This window comes from Nannobrachium achirus, assembly GCF_963921795.1.
Source record: "Nannobrachium achirus genome assembly, chromosome: 24".
NCBI classification, from domain to species: domain Eukaryota; kingdom Metazoa; phylum Chordata; class Actinopteri; order Myctophiformes; family Myctophidae; genus Nannobrachium; species Nannobrachium achirus.
In genome coordinates, this window is record NC_137831.1 from 9,811,180 (window position 1) to 9,836,127 (window position 24,948).

A 24,948-nucleotide genomic window follows, 5' to 3' on the forward strand; every position below is an offset into this window, starting at 1 on the left:
AGATCTGCTATTTTCAAATTATTTTTTCTAAATTGTATTAATTGGAAAACCAATTGGTACTTTATATTTTGATACCAATACTTTTGTACTTTTACTAAAGTACATTTTAATTCCGAACTTCTACTTGTGGCAGAGTATTTCTACATTGCAGTATTGATACTTTTACTTTCGTTTCCACCACTGTTCATTAGAAAGGAACTACTGCGAACCGGATCCCATGATCGTTCATTTTCAAAGAGCCGTTCAAAAGACTCGATTCGTTCGCGGACGCCCCATCTCTACCAGTCAGGCACGCGAGGGGAAGTGGAGGATTGTTGTTGTCGGTCGTTGTCATCATTCTGCTGACTCCTTCACAGCGGGTAAACAATGAACACTTCATACTTTATCATGTATTTATGCTCCATTTCAGCACCGCACTGGAACAAAGATGTGTTCAAAATGTGACGTCCCGTATGTATACAGAATGTTGTAGGCTATATATTCGGACGGTGGAGTGAGGGGTTCCGAAAGGAGCTATATATTCGGAAGCACCGTTGCATGTACTGTCAGTCTGTACGACGGTGTAGTCCAGTAGCATAAAAAGAACAGATCTACAAGCAGGCCTTACGTAGGTAGCAGTTAGCACAACGTTTCCCAAACACTGGATCGAGGACCCATTTGTGGGTCGCGGAAACATTTTAATGGGTCCCATATTTTATTTTTATTTCCTACTACATTAGTTTTTATTATTATTATTTCGAAACATTTTCAAAAACATTCCCAAAAAATACCCCAACATTTTTGGGGCATTTTTTTTATTTTTTTAAATCTGCAATTTCATGAAGAAATAAAAGAAAATGTTCCATAAATTATAAAACAAACAAACATTTAAGGAGTAGTGGAAATAGTCGACCTACAAGCTACTACGAGCTTGTAGATCGTCCATTTTCCCAGTTTGGGAACCACTTGCCTTGTAGGTCTGTCCTTTTTTGACCATAATGAAGCTTTCTCTCTCCTCAGTTCACTTGATGACATGGAGCGATGCTTTAGGTAACGTCTATCTATAATGTTGACAACAACGCTACTTAAATCTCCTTTTGTGTGTGCTGTGCTTGCTTTATATAGTTCTTTATACCTTCATTTTTTTTACTATCTTATTACATAGAAAACTCTGTTCCTGCCCCTCCCCCCTTTGTCCTCTTATTGTCAAAACATTCTGATAAAACACCATTCTGACTAATCATCATCGATGGCTATCTCTTTGATTGATTGATTGATTGATTGATTGATTGATTGAATACTTTATTAGAAGTTTGCATAGGACAAGGTACAGTTTCATGATGGTACAGTTCACTGGTACAAGGTCTACTAAAAGGAGATCCTAGAAAAGACTAAGCTTATTTCCATAGGAAACCATTGAAGTATCTCATATAACATTGAATGACAGATGGATAGAACACAGTACTATGCAGTAGATAGTCAGGAAAAAAGGGGAAAACAAAAAAAACATACAGTAGGTAAATACAAAGGGTCAGGGGGGGGTAGGGCTGGGCTCTATCTATCTATCTATCTATCTATCTATCTATCTATCTATCTATCTATCTATCTATCTATCTATCTACAGGTATCTATCTATCTATCTATCTATCTATCTATCTAGTAGCTTTCTTGGGTTTAAAATCCTCTTAGCAGACCTTTGCATTGAACTGTACTTTACTGTTCTTTTCTTTCTTTTTCTTCTTTTTGGAGCTGTGTGAAGCACAGGCTCCCTATACGTGGCCGTGTGGGTGGGTCTGTCTGTGTGTCTGTCTGTCTGTCTGTATGTAGCCTGAACTTCCTAAACTTCGGCACGCCACTAGTCCCACAGTTTTGCCACCACACACTCGCGCCATATGTCAAATCGAACGGCTTACTCGGGAATCGTGGGCTATTACTTTTCTAAGAGAAAGGTTCTATAGTTTAATTGATATTAATTTATTACTGAATTAATTTTCCCCATTGACTTATAATGGGAATCGCAAAAACTCACATTCAATTATTTGTCTCTCGCAAACCATAGGGGCTAGAGTTTCAAGACTTGGAGAGGAGGTTCATAATGATTTCAAGGATTAAATAAAAAATAATTGTGTCATTTGGCCGCATGGTGGCGCCATAACACCCCACTTTACGTTTTGGCCTGTAACTCTTGAACCGTAGGTCGGAAAATTAAAAATATTTTTTCCCTGGATTCCTTGGGTCATGACGCATCTCCCCATATAGGCCACGCCCATTTGCGCCATGATAGATTTTCCGCCATCTTGAATTTTCTCCAAAACACACTTTTTGCTCCTTTTCCTACATATTTTCTTCAAATGTCACAAAAATCGGTACACATGATCCACACACACACACACACACACACACACACACACACACACACACACACACACACACACACACAGCTCCACTTCACACGGGTGTGATTTTTTTTTTTACTAACTGCTAATAAAGTATTCAATCAATAGATATATTTTGGTCTCTCATGTGGGAGACGGGAGACCTGTGCTCAAATCCCGGGCAGGACATGAAACTGAAGGATTGCAGCTTTGGTTAAATTCTATAAATAAATTGTTCTGGCTGAGAAACAAACTTGCCGGTCAGTCACCTGGTTAGATGTGACTCTGAATGCTTAATTGCCTTTAATATACTCTTAATAGAATCCCACTGAATGAAGCTTCAACTAAATTCCTTCCCTCACTGAAGTGATCCAGTAGTTCTTAAAGTTCAATCATCTCAGCTGGCAAACAAACAATTCATGGAACAAAAAATGTTTTATCCCGTGACACACATACTGATACTGAACTGGTACTTACTGTATGCGGAGCCAGGGGACAAATGAGGGAAATGCCTGGAAAATGAATGTATCATGACCCATTCTGTACCCATTTAAGAACTACTGGATTAAGCTATGCATGCATGTTTGTTTGCATTTATGTATAGTACATGGGTCTTCAACGTTTTCAGGCCAAGGACCCATTAGTTGAGAGATGAAACAGGGACCCCCACAACCTTTTCAGAGATTCCACATAGTTTGATTGTTTGACAGCACAATCATCAGTGGATTTTGGATTCACGTCAATTTGTATTTTCAGAAGTTTAACCACTTGAACCGTCAATACTTTATGAAGTTGACCTTTCACAATTCACTCTGTACTTAGTCAGCTCTTTTTCCCCTCTACACCGAACCTCTTTGCTGAGGCGTTGTGAGCGCGAGGCGTTGTGAGCTTGTAGATCGGCTATTTTTGGCAAAGGTTCTAAGAATAGTGATGCTAGGGTTCAAGTGGAAGAACCCCCTGTTGTAACTCTGAGGACCCCCTAGGGGTCCCTGACCCCCTGTTGAAGACCCCTGGTATAGTATGTATGCAATGCATATGGTTGCTGAAGGGGCAGAAACCTTACTACAGTATGTTATTTTCACTACTTTTGTGTGACACACTTTTACGATGAAGTACGGCATTAATGTATTGTACGAGAAAAAAAACATACATTTTTAAATATATATGAAGATAGAAGGTTTCTGCCCAACAGCGACTAAATGTACCCACTGTATGCATGTGTCACTCACATGTCATTATATATCAATCAAGTTAACATGGTTTCTGTGTCTGTCCAAAAGAGGAAATATTACAGAGTTTTTAGACTTGTCCTTATAGGCCCTGTGATATGGTCGTGAATCTGACTATTGCACTTTTGATCAAAGCAAAGGAAGCGTTCTTTGTCTGAATTGCAAGCCACTTAATCAGATGTATTGTGATCCAGAGAGTCAAAGTCAAATAGCACCCATGTATACTTATTTTCATGGTAGTTTTTTAATCTGTGTTGTTTTGGTCAAAGACACTTCTCCAGTCCAGTGGAAGTGTAGGCTAACTGAAGCTAGTCACTTGCCAGTGTCTGTATGTTCAGCCCTGTATCTGAGGCCATGAATCATTTAACCAGTAAGACTCCCTAATCGGGAGATAAGCGACCGTCAGGTCGCATGATGTATACAATAATGTTGTCTGCAAAAAGCAATCTCATGGTGGCGCTAGAAGAGGAGCATGTGAGAAATCAGGGGCGGAGGTTGTGGTTTGCCAGCCAAGGAGAGTGTGTGTGCAAAGTTTGGCATGGATAGGGGCAACGGTGCCGGAGACAAGAGTAGGGCCAAAAGTGGCCATGAATGAACAGTGTAGTACCAGCATCATTTAACTATAGTTCAGTACACACTATCCTAGCCTAGTGTCCATCACCAATCCAAGTTTCGGTTCACTGGTACCTTTTTGTACTCTCTTTTGTTAAATCCAGGGTTCCCACGGTCATGAAATTCCTGGAAATATTTTGAAATTAGAAAAATATTTTTCCAGTACTGGAAAAGTTTTGCAATTTATCAAGGGTCCTGGAAGGTCCTTGAAAAAATAGCTATGCATTGTCTTTCAAATATTAGAGGCAGAAATTGTGAAAATAGCCGATCTACATGCTCACTGTGAGCATGTAGATCGGCTATTTTCACAATAGAACTGTGTTATACAAAATTCTTCAACTCTTAGTGCTCGTCAGGGTGCCGGGTCCCCAGTTAAAACATGATTATTTCGGGGGTCACGGCCTGAAAAGGTTGAGAACCACTGACATACACTACCTGTCACTTTGGGCATTGCGCATAGGAGTACGCGACCTGTTATTGAGCTGAATTATTGTCATATAGTCCTGGAAATTGGCTTAAATATTCTGGAAAACCTTGGGAAAAGTTTGGGAAATTAATTGGTAAAAAACGTGTGGGAACCCTGTAAATCAACACTCACGTTTTTACCGTGTGTCCTGTCCTGTCTGAAGTGCCTGTGGGGACGACTGTGTACCTGCTAGCTCCCTGGCACCTCCTCCTCCCCCCACCTCCTCCTCCCCTCCCCCTCCCCCTCCTCTTCCACCTCTTCCTCCTCCTTCGCCCCTCTCCACCACCGCTGCGTCGACGCCCACGCCACCTCCTCGGCGCGGGAGAGCGCGGCCCGCCGGAGGGCCAGCCATGGTGGACGTCAGCAAGTGGCCGCTGTTCGCCCTGCTCGGCCCGCAGGAGGCGGCCGCCATTAGGCAGGCCTGCGTGTTCGGAGCCAGTGGCACCGAGGCCATCTACGTGACGCACGACGATGAGGTGAGTCAGTGAGGTGGCCGTGATGACCAGGGGTGTCCCACCAAATCCTGGGCCCTGGGTAGGCGTGGACGATATTATGGTGATGATTATCGCTGAGACGATACAATGTCTCCGCGATATGCCTTTTCAGAGGTATCGTATGTATCGTGATACAATTGAGGGAGCCTTGTAAAAAAATCCTGTTTAATCGTTAATACAAAGATTCATTGCAGAATTCAATTAAACTTGCATTTTGGTCAAAATCGTGAGTTCTCAAACTTTAAAATGTCAAGGTCTCCACTTAACTCTGACAGTATACAAATGAAACCAAATGGACCCTTACGGGTCCATTTGGTTTCATTTGTATGCTGTCAGAGTTACATACTTGTAAAGTTCAATTTAGATCTCCCAAAAAGGAACCCAGAGAGTCGAGAGTAGTTTGTGTCAAGCACCTCACCTGATTTATACATGCAGTTGCGCGGCAGTGTCTCCAAACATAGCAGATCTGCAGGCTTGTCAGTTAGAGGCTTGTCTGTTTCGTTTTTGGAATCACAGGCCTTTAAAAACATATCACAGTAAATACAGGTAATTGTCATATTTAAGTCTCAGATGGTTTCAATAATAATACGTTTCTGTGATGCACAGGGCTGGGAATTGTTTTAGTTATCGTTAATACAAGGTTGTGTGTGTGTGTGTACTGTACTTACACACACATACGTAGATGACAACAAATAAAGGAACAACCAACATAAAGTGTCTCTAGGTGTTTGGTTCACCATGAGCCATCAGAATAGCTTCAATGTGCTTCCAAGTCTCTGGAACTGTACTGGAGGGATAGAACACCATTCAAACAAATGCTGTGATTTACTTTATTCATAAATTCTCTCTTTTATATTTTTTTATATTTTCCCCCAAAAAGGAGGGAGCATTTAGGACAATATCAGTCACCAGAACCCAGGACTATTGTGTTTTCAATTAATCAAACGTGGTTAAAATTGAGCCAAACACAAAGGGAGAAGTGCACACATAAGTTGGTGAGGTGCTGACCACGCAGGTGAATACTGGTTAAGAAAGAAAGAGGCCGCACAGCTGTCTTCAGCCACGATGCAAAAATCTTTAATTTAAACCAACGTTTCGACCAAACTAAAATTTAGTTTTACCCTTTTCAACCAGTTTAAACCAAGTCACAATGGGTTTATGATTATATAGTCAGTCTGACAAAATGAACATCAAATATCTAAATACTGAATAATAATTAAGCAATTCAGTAGGTTGGAGAGGCTTATTGTAGGTATCAGCCGGAGTGTGCGAGTCTATCCCGTTTCAAAATGCGCTAGTGCAGGGGTCTTCAGCGTTTTCAGGCCAAGGACCCCTTAGTTGAGAGAGAGATGAAGCAGGGACCCCCCACAATCTGTTCAAAGATTCCATATAGTTTCATCATTTGACAGCACAATCATCAGTGTATTTTGGATTCATGTCAATTTGTGTTTTCTGATATTTAACCACTTGAACCGTCAATAATTAATACACTTGACCTTTCACTCTGTACTTAGTCTGTTCTTTTTACGCTCTACACCAAACCTCTTTGCCGAAAATAGCCGATCTACAAGCTTGTGTGTGAGCTTGTAGATCGGCTATTTTCGGCTAAAGTTCTCAGAATATGGACACTAGGGTTCAAGTTGTTAATATAAAAAGGACCCCCTGTAGTAACTCTGAGGACCCCCTAGGGGTCTCGGACCCCCTGTTGAAGACCCCTGCACTAGTGCCCTGGGAGATGGATTGCTGAGGTGCAGCACAGAACCTACCATCAGCTCCATTTACTGCATGCCTTGAAGTTGCCGCACCCAAGCTGTGCTACTCATATATACACTGAGTTGGCAGTGCCTGGGACGAAACTTAAAAACTGTCTGGGGTGCTCACAAATTAAGCCTTAGTAGACGTTAAAATGACCCCAAACATGTTTCAAAGTGAAATACCCCTTTAATTTGTCGCCCGTTTGTGTACAATCACATCTGTATCTGGCTATCTGCACTCAAGCTTACAATTTACAATTTAGGCATTTAGCAGATGCTTTTAATCCAAAGTGACAAGAAGCCGGTAATACATCAATATAATAAGCAAGATAATAATGTCAGAGTACATCAACAACAATACAACAAATGCATATGAATATCAATCTAGAAAAACAATAAGATGGGTAGACCACGCACCTAATCAGTAAAACACTTTTCTAAACCTAAAAATGCTATCTAGCTTCATGTGTGGTCACCGAGGGAAGGGGAGTGTTACAGTAGTGCTATGGGCTTATAGGTGGAGTCTGAAGAGGAACCTAGGGAGTGAGTCTGTAGTTCTAAGTGTGACGGGGAGTTTATTCCACAGTTTGAGGGCCAGGAGGGCCATTTACTATGCACGTACTCATACTACTAGTCCTTACCCGTTCAAAGATATGAGCTCCGAAATGATGTGCAGTGTGTGGGTTATGGGATGTGCACTGTGCACAGTATATGAGGGATGGAAAGTAACTTTAACTGGTGCTTGCATGATAATATAACACACACACACACACACACACACACACACACACACACACACACACACACACACACACACACACACACACACACACAGCTGGTTAAACATGTTGCCTCATGCTAGATGCAGAATAGATATGCCTCATGCTAGATGCAGAATAGATAGTAGATACACCATAAAAATGCTAATATACAGCATATGATTTGGGAAAGTGACAAACGGGCTTCACAGTTATGTCAGGTATGTTCATATGCTAATGGTGATGCGATTTCAGATCAATTGCTCCAGCCACTGAGGAGAAACGCTGTTTCAGACAGACAGACAGACACTCAGACAGACAGACAGACATTCGGAAAATTATATGTTTGATATCTCTATAATTGTGTGTGTTTTCCAGGTGTTTGTGTTGGGGTTGAACTGCAGCAACTGTCTGGGTACAGGGGAGAGCCTGAGCACCATCGTGCCAAAGAAACTGGACTTTCTTCTGGGGAAGAAGGTGGCCAGCTTCAGCTACGGCAGCGGACCTCATGTCCTTCTGGCCACTGAGGGTACTGCATGTTCTTCTCAAAAGATAGACAATAGAAAAGAAATACAATAAAAGATGGGTGGCCGGGCCAGTAGACAACTGCTGTGGACATCGAGAAGTATTTACAAAACACATATCTATCGAGGTCACGATTTACTGCACAACAACAACTGCAATGTTGTTGTGTGTGCACGTCGTGGATATGTGTGTATGTGTGGTAAGGGGGTTCCAGACGGTACACAGTCCCTGCCTCCTAGTAATTAATTTTTAATGGGAGGCGGGCCGCTATTTCGGCCGCATGGAAAAGTTTAGAGGCGACGAGGCGAGCGGGCACAGTCCCGTGAAATCCCCGCGAGCGTGCTTATTCGTGCATGTGCACGCGGGCGGCGAGAGATGGATTGTGTTCATCTTTGTGAAATACCGCGCTGCGTTTACTCACTGAGTGAGTGTGTTTGTGTCTCAGCGTGGCGCGGCCGCCGCTGATCCTAGCGGGAGCCCCCTGCGGCAACCGCTGCTCATCTGAAGGGCCCTTTAGACTAGTCTTGTGTGGCCAGCCCTCAATCTCACTTAAGTTCTAAAGCAATGCTGGATATTAGGGGATTTCGTTTGCACATCAAAAATGTTTTTAAGGGCATTGTGGATTTTTTTTTGTGCCATTTCTGTCCATTGCCGCTGTTATTTTCTGATGTATTGACTTCTGATTCATTGTGTAATAATACGATTGTATGTACCGTGTTCTGCAGAAGGAGAACTGTTTGCCTGGGGGCACAACGGCTACAGCCAGCTGGGGAGTGGAACCTCCAACACGGGTTTGGCTCCTGTGTTGGTGACCACTAACTTGCAGAACAAGAAAGTTAAGGAGGTGGCATGCGGCGCACATCATTCCATGGCCCTCACGCAGGATGGAGAGGTGAGGGTTTTAGCAATAAAGCAAAGCCAACTTACCCAGATTAAACTTAAAGAGGTGGTGCCATGATCCCCCCCCCCCCCCCCCCCCCCCCCTATAAAACATGATTATCAGGTATTATGATTATACTAGGAGGAAGATTTTTTCCAAAAAAGGATACAGAAAGAGTTAAAATTGGGTTTTTATGTGGCCACACCCCCAGTTCATTAAGTATGCATGGATGGCATGGTGGGTGGTGACCCAGCTGATATAGCCACACCCCACAGTGTTGGGTGAATGGTAAATAGGGGAGGAGTTGATAGTGTGACATACTTAGTATCTGTGTTTTTTAACTGACACTTTTCACCACAAGGTGGCAGCCTCCAAGAGAAAACAAACAAATACTAAGAGAATACATCATTTCTCAAAAAAACACACACCAGGGGGTCTAATGAAGTACTTTCAACCTCCTAGACACATGAAAAACAGAAAAAGTACAAAACTATGGCACCACCTCTTTAAAGGTTCTACAGTACACCATGCATTTAAAAATAATTAATATAATATTTTTTATGTCCCAAAGACATTTTTCAAAAGGTTTGAGGCTAAATTACCATTCCTGAATACAGAGCCCCTGTCATTTCTGCCTGGCTTTCAGAGTTTTGACAGTAGAGTACAGACAGTAGAGTACAGTTAGTACAGTGACGTCAACAATAATATTAGCCAAACAGGTAGCATGATTTACATTTTTTTTAACCTTTTTTTGTTTGTGTCATATAAGATAACCACTTTAAGGGCCATTCTCACTGAGCACTATAACTATAAAAAATATAATTTTAAAATCGCCAAGTGGATGGCAGTGTTCACACCAACTATTAAAAAAATACAATGGTGAAAGATGTAGTTATCTTATAGTAATCATGCCCAGTGGGAACTGGGCAGTGGGCACTCCCCCTGGAATCATGTCAAAGTGTCCTTATCCTTATCTAAAAATAAAAATCTTAAAAAGTTTCATTTCAATACATTTTCTGCAGTTTCATCTTTGAGCTGCTCAGAAGAGCTCCTCCTACCTAGCCTGATTTCAGACTCTGCGCTGGAGCTTGAGTCTGAAGTTGTCCCTATTCTATTCGATTTAAAAGGGGAGGGGATTAAAAAAAATGTAAATTCCCAATCACAAGAGATCTGGTGGGAGGGATTGTGTTTGACTTGTGTACACAAAACATTCCCCCTCCCCCTGTGTGACAGGAATCAAGTTGTTGTCTTTGATGGTTCATTGATTAGAGAGAAGCACTAACGAGCTATTTACACTTGTATGGCTCAATCAATAACTGCAGTTCAGAACCCCTCAAAGGGAGCCCTCCCTCCACTGTTTCTGTTGATTTTCAAAAGTTAGACCCACCCCTCTTCCGTCTTGCATTGATTTCATTGGTCGCCAATGGTCGGTTTGCCAAGACACCGATAGAAAGAGACGCGTCATATGACAAAACCAGACGCAGAGAAGCAGTCCACTCAGAGAGTGGGCGGGTCTATTGGCTGGAGCCAGGCAACCTCCTACCATCTTTGTAGTTGAGTAGTCGGGGAAAGCCCATGTCTAATCTCTACCTCCTTTCACCTCCACTGTAAGCATAAGGAGACTATTTTTAGCTGGACAGCGCTAAGGCTAATTGGTGTGTCTGTGTGGGTAGCATAAAGGTGAGGCTGCGAGCTCAGGGCTGAGATCCATGTCCTCTTTAGCACCGTGGCTTGTATTGTCTCCATTAAGTTAAACACAAACACATGTTCCAGTACACAGTCAAAATGATGGGTGTTAATTCAACTCTGAGAGAGTACAAATATAACCAAATGGAAGTGTCTGGTCCATTTTGGTTACTTTTGTACACTCTCAGGATTAACAGTGCATAAACACTTTACTGCAAGGGGTCTTCAACTGGGGGTCCGGGACCCCTAGGGGGTCCTCAGGGTTAATACAGTGGGTCCTCCAAATCTTTGTGTGATAGAAATCTTTTTCTTCTTTTTTATATTAACCACTTGAACCCTAGTGTCCATATTCGGAGAACTTTAGACAAAAATAGCAGATCTACAAGCTCACAACGCCTCACAGTGCTGTGAGCTTGTAGATCGGCTATTTTCGGCAAAGAGGTTTGGTGTAGAAAAGGGGAAAAAGAGCGGACTAAGTACGGAGTGAAAGGTCAAGTTTTATACGTTTTAACGATTCAAGTAGTTAAATATCTGTACAGTAGCGCCATTGATTCCGGATGGAGACACAGTTTTAAAATCGTATGTAAACCACAGCCCAATATGATGTTTTCCCCCAGCTCACAAGTGCCGCGCTGCGAGATTGTAGATCTGCTATTTTTGAAAAAACGTATGTTTCTATGTCAGTGGTGCTCAAACTTCTTCATGTGAAGGACCCCCAAAATGATATGTATTTGGCCACGGACCCCAGTCTCAAAATATCTAGTTCCAGGGACCCCCCAGAAGCAAAATTTGAGTTACAAATGTTTGCTTACAAGATACATATATTCGACGATTTGCTCCCATTTTCACGAGTTTTCAAAAATAGCAGTAATCTACTAGCTTGTAGATCTGCTATTTTTCAATAGCTAAAGTATAAAATAATGAAGGCCCCTCCACCTTGGGCCCTAGTAACTCAGTCCCACTTTTCCCCCCCTTGTGACGGTGTTCAGGTGTTTGCGTGGGGGAACAACAACTGTGGCCAGGTGGGCTCTGGCTCCACAGCCAACCAGCCCACTCCCAGGAGAGTGTCCAGCAACCTGCAGGGAAAGACGGCTGTGGCCATCGCCTGTGCACAGACCTCCTCTTTGGCCCTGGTGGACAACGGAGAGGTAAGAGTAGGGATGGGACTATTATCGTTTATCGTGATAAAAAACACTCAGGATAATCGTATCGTGGAGATTTAATTTATCGTGATATCGTCCTCCGTCATGCACTGGGATCAATTCACCTTTTATTTGCCGAGCTGCATATCCGGTACCATTTAAACCCTCTATAAAAGGTACTTATAGTATACATACTTGATACAGTCTTTTTTTCACTCTGTATAAAATGTCTTTGCCAAAAAATAGCCGATCTAAAGCTTATAATGCGTCGCGTTGTGAGTTTGTAGATCTGCATTTTTTTTCTTTTCTTTTTTTTGATATGCCACCTCCGCTCCACGTCAGTGGCATATCACTCCATAACGACCAGTCGACCACTGAGCGAGATGTTATCCCTTACGTAACTGTTTCCATGTATACTGTGTGTGTCATAGGTTTATAGCTGGGGCTATAATGGCAATGGTCAGCTTGGTGTCGGAACCAACGGGAACCACTTGACCCCCTGCCGCGTTACTGGACTCCAGGGAGTGTGTATTCAACAGGTAACACACACACACACACACACACACACACACACACACACACACACACACACACACACACACACACACACACAGTTTAACAATGTATTTATGTCCCCACACATTGAAAGCTTACAGGGACACACATATTTATGTGCAGTAAAGGTTAGATTCACAAGCTTATGTCCTCATGATACAACATGCATGTCACTCAGCACTCAACGAAGCCACAGGTCTATTGCCTTTCTTCCCAGTAGCTGTTCATGAGAGGGGCCTTAAGGTAGCGTCGGCTCTTGGCAGATTCTGTGGAAAGTGCATTCTTGTATGCAAGCTACAGAGTCCACAGAAGTTGCAAATGCATTCACTGCACTTACTACATTGGTGATGGTAGTTTAATGTCATGCCCAGGAAAGACACACACACACACACACACACACACACACACACACACACACACACACACACACACACACACACACACACACACACACACACACCATACTGAAACTATGTACAAACCCATTTTGGGTCGATCTTCTTATGAAGGTTCGTAGCTGTACTACACCCAAAAATTGCTTATTTTCTATCAGGTTCACACACCACAAGCATTGTTAGTTTTTAGTGCATTCCTAAGCAAAAATTTGATGACCGGGTCACCAGTCAGTAGGAGACTCGGTAGGAAACAAGTCTCCTCAAATTATTGGCTCAGGAATGCGACAAAAACTACGAAATCTCCATGAATGCAAGGCTTCATGGGGAGTGTAATTGATAGAAAATAAGTAATTGTTTTAGGTGAACTACTCCTTTAACCATTTAAGACCGAGGCCAATTCTAAAAACGCCTTCTAAATCCTTTTTTTAAATGATATATGTTGCTATATACGGTACATGGCAACCAGAACCCAAAAATGGGTTCACGTCTTGAAAAGTATAGTTACAAAATGGGTTCCCGTCCTAAATGGGTTAAATCAATTTAACTCAAAGGGACTACACCATGAATTCCACATGTTTCTTGTTTTTTTTTCTTGTTTTTTGGTCTTCCCAGTGTCTTTTCCAGCCCCAAAAACCCAATTCATTAACTCTAAGCCTTGCCTTTCATTTCAGTGATTTTCTGAATGGCCGTGTCTGAACGGTACTCTTTTGAAATCGGCTCCATTCCATGTCACAGGGGGCTCATTTCCTATTGGGCCCCCTCGAGAAGGGGGCGGTACTTTTTGGGAAGATAACGATTGACTCATACATTTGTTCTCATCATGGTTCTGTAATATTCTCTGTATCGTTCCAATTTTAGCCCAAAGGCGCCCGGTTGCCAACAAAGGGCATTTTGATATTGCTTCTGAAACGGCTTGGAATTAGAGACAGACAAAACATCAAATTTAAATATCTGAGTTTGTTGTTTAGGCCTAAACCCTTTATAAAACCGTATTATGGACCAATATTTATATAAAATATGTATTTTGAAAAGCATGGTGTGGCCCCTTCAAAAACATGGTCCCTTAAACACTGTGGTCTTCCTGTGTGCTTGGGCTCTAACTAAACCCTCCCTCCCTGGCCGTTTTGCAGATCGTGTGTGGCTACGGCCACTGCCTGGCGCTGACGGACGAGGGGCTGCTGTACGGCTGGGGAGCCAACAGCTGTGGACAGCTGGGCACTGGAGTTGGCAACAGGAACAACCAGCTCTCCCCCTTCCGCATCATGACCGACAAGGAGAGGTACCTTTTCGGGCCGTGACCCCCAAAAGAATATTTTAACAGGGGACCCTGACGAGAGTTGAGGCATTACATTTTGTATAACACCGTTCTATTGTGAAAATAGCAGATCTACACGCTATAGATCCGCTATTTTCACAATTTCTGCCTCTAAAATTTGACAATTTGTCATTTTAGAGGTATTAAAAAGTCCTTAAATTGTCACTTTAGAAATGTGCAGATACCCTCTTTAATGTGCAGATACCCTCTCTTACACTTAAACTTGATGTTGGTTTGTTTACTGTTGAGTGAGAAAACAATGTCTCACATTAAGTAAATCATCTGGGGACCCCCCCAAAATAATTTGGGGACCCCCAGGTTGAGAACCACTGCACTCGAGCTCAAAGTGTGTGCGGCAGAATACTTTGATAATCTATGCTTAGTGAAACGGACCAGAGTTGCACTGTACTTGATGAGTTTTTAGCCATCTACACCAGCTCTCTTCACCAAAAACGTCCCCAACAAACATTTTCAGCAAGGCCGAGTTGTTTTCGTGGCCCCGGCCTGTCCCGTGGCACCCGTGGCGGACCGGAGCCGAGATCTTTACTGAGGTTAGGGTTAGGGACAGGGTTAGGGTTAAGGTTTGGTTTAGGTGCTACCTCCCGGCGCCCTGTATCGTCGGAAGGTTAACATTTCACCTGCGTCACTTGAGGGGCCGCGACCCCCCTCCATGGGGACGTGGGACGGGCCGGGGCCGTTTGAAGAAGCCGCTGTCCCTCAACATTTTGTTACAGGGCAGGACACTGCTGTAGAGAACAGGGTTATACAGGGTATGAAAGCACATTTCTGCCACTGAATAAAGATAAAAGAGTATTCTCATAATTGCCTTTCATGAAGAGAGTATTGGCCATGAGAGTTGCCCTTGCCAACACAGCATGGGCAGGATTTGAACCCATGACATCTTGAGTGCTTGTACCGTACCGTACTGTACCGTACCGTACCGACTTTTGTGTAGCACTTCAGTCTCAAAACTGGGTGTTTATTTAAGAAATGTCCTCCATACAGGAATTACTTTTCTTATTAATCTCATTGGTTCTGCTCTGATTACGTGTTTCACACACACGGAATGGAAGCGAACAGGACTATTCCTTAATATCCTGAATTATCATGTTATGTTATTTGTCTGCACACAGTGAGGCAAGAGTTGATTTTCTTTTACTTTATTGCATCTTCACAATGAGAAACAAACATTTCAGCTAGCCAGCCTTCTTCAGTGTATGGAACTGCAGGGTGTCTGTGTGACAAATATCCACCTGGACAACTGTCTCATTGTCTTCAAACGGTAGCAGACATTGGCATGGCATATAATTGGAGTGGTTATATTTGGTCTCCCTGCTCTTCTATTGAGACATTTAAATCCTGTGTTTAGGTTGTTGGACACAACCTTTGACACAATGTTTTTTTTTGGTTTGACAGAAATCTTGACCTATCTCTCCCCAGAGCAAGCTCTGTTATCTCAGTTATCTCAGAGGTAAAAAAAAAACTGTCAGCAATTGTGCAGTAGACCCAGGTTCAAATCCAGGATAGAACAGGAAAGTTCTAGCTTTAAAAATGAAAGCCATGTTTTAAATTAAAATACATTTTAGCAACCAGAGGCAAGAATCAAATTGTAGAAGTACTGCATGCCCTTCTAGTGGAAGTGGTGTGTAAAAGCAGGATGCATGTCACTTACAGTAGCACGTGTAACTGTAATACTGTAATTACCTCCCATTAGGCTAGATCAGGGACACAAGGAAAGGAAGGTGAGCTTATTTACCTACCCCAAGGCCGAATCAAGTACACAAGGGAAGCATGAGAACATCCTTTCCTACGATAAGGCTGAATGAATGACACAAGGTGGAAGGAAGGGGACACCCTAGGAATAGAACCAGCTGCTTTCCTTTTGGCAGAGGTTGGAAGCCTTTTGTTTTTTACACGTGGCCAAAGACATAAAGCAACAGGCTGCAAGTCCTTTTTCAACGGCAGCTGGCGACATGAAGTTACAAAACTTGACGCCCGACGCGAACCATCAGCGAAAGAAAATAAGCCGAGCTGGCTTCAGCTTTTTTAAACCGCTCCAATGACGCAGTGAAACGTCAATCAATCGTTATGTTTTTGTTTTCGCCATTTCCCACACTCCCCTTCTCTCTCCCCGCAACTCCTGCTCTGTTTTGTCAAAGGAAGGAAAACTCATTCTTGCCGTTCCTCAGTTCCCTGTGCTATTATTTAAAGGCCTAGAATGATTGAATGCTTTAACCAGTGAAAAATAGCAGATATACAAGCTCGCAGCGCTTGTAGATCTGCTATTTTTGAAAAAGTCGTGAAAATGTGTGCAAATCTTTGAATATATGTATTTTCAAAGCAAACGTTTGTAACTCAAAATTTTGCTTCTGGGGGGTCCCTGGAACTAAATATTTTTAGATGGGGGGTCTGTGGCCAAATAAATATCATTTTGTGGGTCCTACACATGAAAAGGTTTGAGAACCACTGACATAGTAGTCTCTCAAGAACAGACTAACTGAGCTCCAGTTAAGTGAAAAGGATCTTTTCTTTGACGATGGCTGGCCAGATTGCTGACACAGAAACATGGGTTTTTCAAAAAATCTTAGAAGGATTCAAAAGACACTTTTGAATCGGTTCAAAATTCAAATTTTCACGATCTTTCAAAAATAGCAGATCTACAAGCTTGCAGCTGCGCTGTGAGCTTGTAGATCTGCTATTTTTCAATAGTTAAAGCATAAAAAATGATACACAATAATGTGTACCCGTTCTGAATGGCTTTTAAACTTACCCTTTTCATGTATGCAGGGTGACTTGAGCAACACCTCAATGGCAGTTTTGTAGCTTTCGTCAACACAGCATAAGAACGGGGACTCACCTCACCTGGTTGGAGAGCATACCATTAAGGCTCAGTCATTTTGTAGCCGGTCTGCGTTTGAATCCAACCTTGGGGCTCTTTGCTGCTTGTCCTTCCCCATCTCTCATTTCCCTTGTTTCCTGTCTCTGTCACTGTGACTATCTGAATAAAACATGAAAATGAATGCCCAAAATAAATCTCTCTCTCTCACACACACACACACACACACACACACACACACACACACACACACACACACACACACACACACACACACACACACACAAATCCCTTAAAACCAGTAAGACTCCCTAATCAAGAGATAAGCGACCGTCAGGTCGCAGCGTGATTTTAGGCCAAAATGTGTTGGAGCAGTGTCCAAAAATGTGTTTGACGAAAGATGGTGGCACTATATGGGACAGATCCATGTTGATGAGATGAGTGTAGACATACTGTGTACCGATTTGCGTGATTTTAGGGCAAAATCTGTAGGAGTAGTGTCCAAAAATGTGTTTTAAAAAATCGGCCTGAAGGTGGCGCTAAATGGTTCAGATCCCTGCTCTCCAAGTGTAGAGCAAGTGTGTACCGATTTGCGTGATTTTAGGGCAAAATTTGTAGGAGTAGTGTCCAAAAATGTGTTTGAAAAAATCGGCCTGATGGTGGCGCTATATGGGACAGATCCATGTTGATGACATGAGTGTAGACATACTGTGTAGCGATTTGCGTGATTCTAGGGCAAAATCTGTAGGAGTAGTGTCCAAACATGTGTTTTAAAAAATCGGCCTCTCTGGGTGGCCTTTATTGTTGTTGGAATGTGTGATTCTGTGCTCCTGCCATTAACAAACGTGTTAATGTGTGATTATCTGCCATTAACACATGTGTTAATGTGTGATTATCTGCCATTAACACACATCTGTGTGTCTCCACAGAATTGTAGAAGTCGCTGCGTGTCACTCAACACACACGTCAGCAGCCAAGACCCAGAGAGGACAGGTGTGTATGTAAAATATGAATACTTATATTACAGTATATCATACTAATAGTATTGTTAGGAGTCTTTTGCTGCATTCATACTGGCTGTGAAGAAGTGTTGATATCCTTTACTCTAGTAAAAGTAGCAATACCACAATGTAGAAATGCTAAGTTAGAAATGAATGTTCAGTATTCAAAATGTACAAAAGTATTGGAATCAGAATGCACCACAAGTAAACATACTCATTATGCAGAGATTTCCCATTTCAAAATGAAATGAATAGGTCATGAAAAAAAGCAGATCTACAAGCCCCCAACTTGTCGCGGTGCGACGTGTTGGGAACTTGTAGATCGGCTATTCTCAAATAACGGAAGTAAAGGGCTGAAGTGGTTAACCCATTTAGACCTGAGGCTGATTAAAAAAAACTCCTTCTCAATCCTGACCAAAGTTTTCTGAAAAACTTTAAATTTAAGTTTAAATTTAAGAATATTCAAAAAATATATGTTGCTATAATACTGTACATACATAACAACAACCCCAAAAGGGAAAAAGGGAAAATAGCCTGTAGCTTTGTTGCTCCAAATGTGAACGCAGCATTATAATAAGTACCAGGAGTAGTGGTTATATTTGTGTGAATTACATTTATTTCTGCCTTTCCTCTCTTTGTTTATGATGGTGTTGGATAAGACTAAAACTATAATATTGATTTATTCCAACATGTTTCATTAGAGATCATGAAGATGTTGATGACATTTCGTCTCCTGCAGGTGTGCATGTGGCATTAGGGCATGGGTCTTCAATGTTTTCAGGCCAAGGACCCCTTAGTTGAGAGAGAGATGAAGCAGGGACCCCCACAACCCTTCATAGATTCCATATCGTTTCATTGTTTGACAGCACAATAATCAGTGTATTTTGGATTCATGTGTGTTTTCAGATATTTAACCACTTGAACCGTCAATACTTAATAAACCTGACCTCTCTGTGAGCTTGTGGATCTGCTATTTTCTGCTCAAGTTCTCCGAATACGGACGATAGGGTTCAAGTGGTTAATATAAAAAAAGGGGAAAATTTCTACCACACAAAGATTTGGAGGACCCCCTGTAGTAACTCTGAGGACCCCCCTGTTGAAGACCCTTGCATTAGGGAGCATGGTGATAACAGTTCTTCCTCCATTGCATCCTCCAGGTGTACATGTGGGGTCAGTGTAAACACCAGTCCATCTTCCTCCCTCACCTCACACACTTCAGCACCACAGACGACGTGTTCGCCTGCTTCGCCTCGCCGTCGGTCATGTGGCGCCTCATCTCCATGGGTTAGTATGCAAAGTGGTGGGTTTAGGGGCGGGTGATATCATGGTGATAAATATCGTTGAGATGATACAGTGTCTCCATGATACATGCCTTTTCAGAGATATCGTGTATATCGTGATACAATGAGGGACCCTTGTTGAATTGTTAATACAGAGATTCATTGCCAAATTCATTTAAAGGACAACTTTGTTTTTTTTACAATAAGGGTACATATTTTAGATTGTAATTAGAGAAAAGAAAAAGTGAGTGTTAAAATGTTTTAATTTGCTTCGTTTTATTGTTTTATCGCGTTTACCGTGCTAAAATGTGGGGCATGCGTACACATGGGGGCATGTGTACAAGTGGCTAAATATGTATTTTTAGACACCATAAGCCAGCAGTTTCTTTATTGCTATTTACAGTAACACTTCTAACCCCCATACGTCACATCCAACCATGAAAGGTTGCGTTGTATCTTGGGAATGGGCTTATTCTGTGTAAAATTACATATTTAGCCACGTGTACGCATGCCCCCAGCCACTGAAATAAGAATCTCTAAAACAATAGAAAGAAGTAAATGAAATCAATTTAACACTCATCTTTTATATTCTTTAATTACAATCTAAAATATGAACCCTTGTTGTAAAAAACGAAAGTTGTCCTTTAAACCTGCATTTTGGTCTAAATCAGTAGTTCTCAAACTTTAAAATGTCAAGGTCTCCCCTTAACTCTGACAGTATACAAATGAAACCAAATGGACCCGTAAGGGTCCATTTAGACCTCCCAAAAGGAACCCAGAGAGTCCTTGGACCCCACTTTGAGGACCACTGGTCTAAATGGTCTGTTACTCCTTTTCTTTTACCTTGCAGGTGGTTGTACTGTTAAGTAACTTGTAAAAAATAATCGTGATAAGATCGTATATATCATGATACAGCTTGGAAAAAATATTGTGTTATTGTATTTTTCCATATCGCCCACCCCTATGGTTGATTCATACTTTAACTTCATGTTGCAATATAGGTGCCAAAATGATCTTTTTACTGTAATTGATCTATTTAAAACTTGTTTGGAAAACATGTTTCAAGTTAACTGTGTAAGCCTCCAGTTATGGATTCTTACAGGTCATTTTTGAGCGGTGGTCACAACGCTCCTATACGTGGCCGTGTGTGTGGGTCTGTCTGTCTGTCTGTCTGTCTGTCTGTCTGTCTGTCTGTCTGTCTGTCTCCGGGTATGTAGCCTGCAGTAACCTTTTCTGACCACACATGTTAAGGGAGGGGCGCTGTTGTTCAGGATAGGCCAGGCATAGGCCAGGCACACTCACACACAAACACACACAGGGGGCACACACACACACACACACACACACACACACACACACACACACACACAGGGGGCACACACACACACACACACACACACACACACACACACACACACACACACACACACACACACACACACACACCACCGCTCAGTTCACACGAGTGTGATTTTTTTCACAAAGTATACATGGGCAACTGGCGGCCCGGGGGCCACATGCGGCCCCCACCTTAACTTCATACGGCCCGCAGGTTAATACCGGAATACTGATATATTATTGATTTCAGCTGTTACAATTCCAAACATGACCTGCTTTAATTCCATCAGTCTATATTAGTGGTTTAATGACTAGTATAGTAATATTAAAATGTATTTTTTTATGTCCATTGTTTTTGTATTTAAGTTCATAAAGTTAACATGAGTATATAACTAAATGTGTTTGAAATTAAATCAAAATGTTACATTTCAGGGTTCCAATAAAAAAAATAAAAAAAAATAATTCAGGATTCCAATTCAAAAGAAGCAAAACTAGCCGATCTACAAGCTCAAAACGCATCGCGCTGCGATGCGTTTTGAGCTTGTAGATCGGCTAGTTTTGCTTCTTTTGAATTGGAATCCTGAATTTTTTTTTTTATAGCAGATCTATAGCAGATCTACAAGCTCAAAACGCATCGCAGCGCGATGCGTTTTGAGCTTGTAGATCTGCTATTTTTTGCTTCTTTTGTATGAGATACTAGAATGACAAAGTAGGACATAGCAATATGCATTGTGGCCCTCTGGAGTGAAGCCATCATCAAAGTTGCCCACCCCTGCTCTGAAAGGGTAAAATGAGCACTCCCTCTCCTCTCCTTGTGTTGTGCAGAGCATGATGACTTCATGACGGTTGTCTCCTTGTGTTGTGCAGAGCACGATGACTTCATGACGGTTGTCTCCTTGTGTTGTGCAGAGCATGATGACTTCATGACGGTGGCCCAGGCTGTGAGGAAAGAGTTTGACAATCCAGAGACTGCAGACCTCATGTTCACTGTTGATGGAAAATGCATCCACGTTCACAAAGCTGTGCTCAAGATCAGGTAGCTGTGTGTGTGTGTGTGTGTGTGTGTGTGTGTGTGTGTGTGTGTGTGTGTGTGTGTGTGTGTGTGTGTGTGTGTGTGTGTGTGTGTGTGTGTGCGTGCGTGCGTGCGTGCGTGCGTGCGTGCGTGCGTGCGTGCGTGCGTGCGTGCGTGCGTGCGTGCGTGCGTGCGTGCGTGCGTGCGTGCGTGCGTGCGTGCGTGCGTGCGTGCGTGCGTGCGTGCGTGCGTGCGTGCGTGCGTGCGTGCGTGCGTGCGTGCGTGCGTGCGTGCGTGCGTGCGTGCGTGCGTGCGTGCGTGCGTGCGTGCGTGCGTGCGTGCGTGCGTGCGTGCGTGCGTGCGTGCGTGCGTGCGTGCGTGCGTGCGTGCGTGCGTGCGTGCGTGCGTGCGTGCGTGCGTGCGTGCGTGCGTGCGTGCGTGCGTGCGTGCGTGCGTGCGTGCGTGCGTGCGTGCGTGCGTGCGTGCGTGCGTGCGTGCGTGCGTGCGTGCGTGCGTGCGTGCGTGCGTGCGTGCGTGCGTGCGTGCGTGCGTGCGTGCGTGCGTGCGTGCGTGCGTGCGCGCGCATCTGCTATTTTTCAATAGCTAAAGCATGAAATAATCCTAGGCCTAAATGGGTATGTTTGTGTGCGTGCAGGTGTGAGCATTTCCGCTCCATGTTCCAGTCCCACTGGACAGAGGACCTGCAGGAGGTCATCACCATCGACCAGTTCTCCTACCCCGTCTATCGCTCCTTCCTACACTTCCTCTACACGGACGCTGTGGATCTGCCTCCTGAGGATGCTATAGGTCAATACACACCTCACACAAGAGGACGCTCTCAGCACACCCGGTGCGCAGCGCACTGGATTTCCGAACGACACCGAATAAACGAATGACAACATGGCACACCAGTGCGTTGAGTGCGCATTTCCGAACGCACCCTACGCTTTCTTAAGTTTCACATCAGAATTTGGAGTAGGTTACAGTTAGGGATGTATAGTAATGTAGCGTCGCGGCCGGGAGGCGAAACGCGGGCCGATTGCCAGGTATGCGCGCTGACCAGTCAGCCAAAGTGCCAGGCACGTTGGCGAGAGCCAACGCACATACCGTATAGCCTACAGTCGTCCCCTCTACCTGGAAGCGCGACTGCGCGCGCCGGCCAGGATCTAAGATCGACTTTGAAACCGGGGGGTACAAACGCAACTCAGGGGGGGGGACAGTCGTCGACTACTAGCCGGCCAGGTCTACAACGCCGAGGATTAATTACTCCTATTTGTACCGCTGCCACCAATGTAGCGTCGCGGCCGGGAGGCGAACCCGGGACCCCGATTTCCAGGTATGCGCGCTGACCAGTCAGCCAAAGTGCCAGGCACGTTGGCGAGAGCCAACGCACATACCGTATAGCCTACAGTAATACCAGTAAGACTCCCTAATTGGGAGATAAGCGACCGTCAGGTCGCAGCGCGATTTTAGGGCAAAATGTGTAGGAGCAGTGTCCAAAAATGTGTTTGAAAAAATCGGCCAGATAGTAATATCAATGTGTGTTGTTGCTGCAGGCCTGTTGGACCTGGCCACCTCCTACTGTGAGAACCGTCTGAAGAGTCTCTGTCAGCAGATCATTAAGAGTGGCATCACAGTAGACAACGCCTTCACCCTGCTGTCTGCAGCCGTACGCTACGATGCAGAGGTACACACACACACACACACACACCCTTCTGCTTACACATGATTAAATGAAGGTAGCATAGTACATGTACAAGGAAACGAAGTACTTCAACTTCGAAGAAATTTCACAAATGTTCAACACAACTTATTTTCCTTTTTTGCAATACATTTCTACGAGTCTCGTTTCAATAATTCTGGTGATGTAAGCCGAGAATGTTTATTTAGTGCGAATTTAACCTGCTGTTTATGTTATGCGTCCAAGTACATCCACACAGAACACGAATATAACACAGCGATAAAGCAACGTATTTAACAAGGTAGATTTTCACCGCGACTAAAACGAGGCAGTTGTACGAATGAGCCATCACTAAATAATTCCGTCGCATTTTCGTTTAGTTTTTTCGCGTTTTTTGGAATAATGGACGTCTGCCTCTTTCTTTCTCTGCTTCCCTTCACTCCACTGACTCACGTTGTCTCTCTCTGTAGGACCTGGAGGAGTTCTGCTTCAGGTTCTGCGTCAACCACCTGACCCAGGTGACGCAGAGCGCTGCGTTCATGCAGGTGGACGGTGCCATGCTCAAAGAGTTCATCTGCAGAGCCAGCCGCTGTGGAGCCTTCAAGAACTGAGTGGAACCTGGTAGAAGAGAGGCCAGCCATGAAGCCTGATATTCATAGAATCTGGTAGAAGAGAGGCCAGCCATGGAGCCTAATATTCATGCTCCGTAGAACGGTGGTTCCCAAACACTTGATCAGGACAGGACTAGGGCTGTCGCGGTAACATCATTTAAACCGCTGTGCAATAATAAGTGGCTCAGAAGCACGATATGCTATAATATTGCAAAGGCCGTCATCCCCCTTTTGTAATAGTAATTCATCCTGAAATTACTATATAAATAAGCAATAATGCTTTTCAAATGGCAGAGATGACAGTCTAGCATGTCTGCCCCCTTGCGGTTTGAAATTGTAATATTGCGGTAAGCGATTAACGGGATCATTGCGACAGCCCTAGTCGTCGGGATCACATTTTTTTATGGGTCCCTTTATTTTTTAGTTTTCTCATTTTTTGTTTATAATTTTTATTTATTTCAAAACATTTTCCCAAAACATTCCCAAAAAAGTTTTTTAAGTAATTTTTGAAAATACAAATTCCAAAATTCCATAATACAAGAATACAAATGTTTAAGAAGTAGTGAAAATAGCTGATCTACAAGCTCACAGTGCGACGCGAAGCGATGCGTTGTAGCTACTGTGTAGCTTGTAGATCGTCTATTTTCACTAGTTTGAGTCTCGAGCTAAAACATTTGGGAACCATTGCCGTGTAACGACGCATCAGCTGCTGCTGACAAGTGCGGACTTCGCCGGCGAGTGGCATCATCGTGTGACGTATACATTCAGCGTACAGTATGTGTGACCTGGGCTCTTCCGTGGGCCTCTTCTGGTTTGACTTGACTTGACAATTGAATGTGCTGCTATTTTTTGATTTTATTTTTATACTGTGTTGATCTGCGGAGGGTTATTATCTTTTCACTTGACAGCTTGTACTGTAAGTGGAGGCTCGGATCCGTGGTCGTCCACAGACCACTGACTGTCCCCCTGGAGCTTGGTAGGGAGATGCAGTGCTTAAACAACCCATTTAGAACGGGTACACATT

The 24,948-nt window shown here is 43.3% G+C and overlaps 1 protein-coding gene across 1 annotated transcript; it reads left to right on the forward strand.

Moving 5' to 3' along the window:
• Nucleotides 1-288: 288 nt before the first annotated feature.
• Nucleotides 289-24,948, forward strand: LOC308280510 (RCC1 and BTB domain-containing protein 1-like). The gene is made up of 14 exons (XM_080720800.1): nt 289-359; nt 1,000-1,029; nt 4,825-5,137; nt 8,046-8,196; nt 8,918-9,084; nt 11,748-11,906; nt 12,332-12,439; nt 13,981-14,129; nt 17,931-17,994; nt 19,160-19,286; nt 21,530-21,656; nt 22,288-22,439; nt 23,189-23,319; nt 23,784-24,948. Exons 2-14 carry the CDS (start codon nt 1,013-1,015, stop codon nt 23,922-23,924), a joined length of 1,806 nt encoding a protein of 601 aa, XP_080576926.1. The 5' UTR covers nt 289-359; nt 1,000-1,012; the 3' UTR covers nt 23,925-24,948.

Excerpts from the sequence above, each read along its gene's own strand:
- LOC308280510 (XM_080720800.1), top strand. Across the intron at positions 8,197-8,917 it reads TGTCCTTCTGGCCACTGAGG|AAGGAGAACTGTTTGCCTGG; the intron begins GTACTGCATGTT and ends CGTGTTCTGCAG. Across the intron at positions 23,320-23,783 it reads CCGTACGCTACGATGCAGAG|GACCTGGAGGAGTTCTGCTT; the intron begins GTACACACACAC and ends CTCTCTCTGTAG.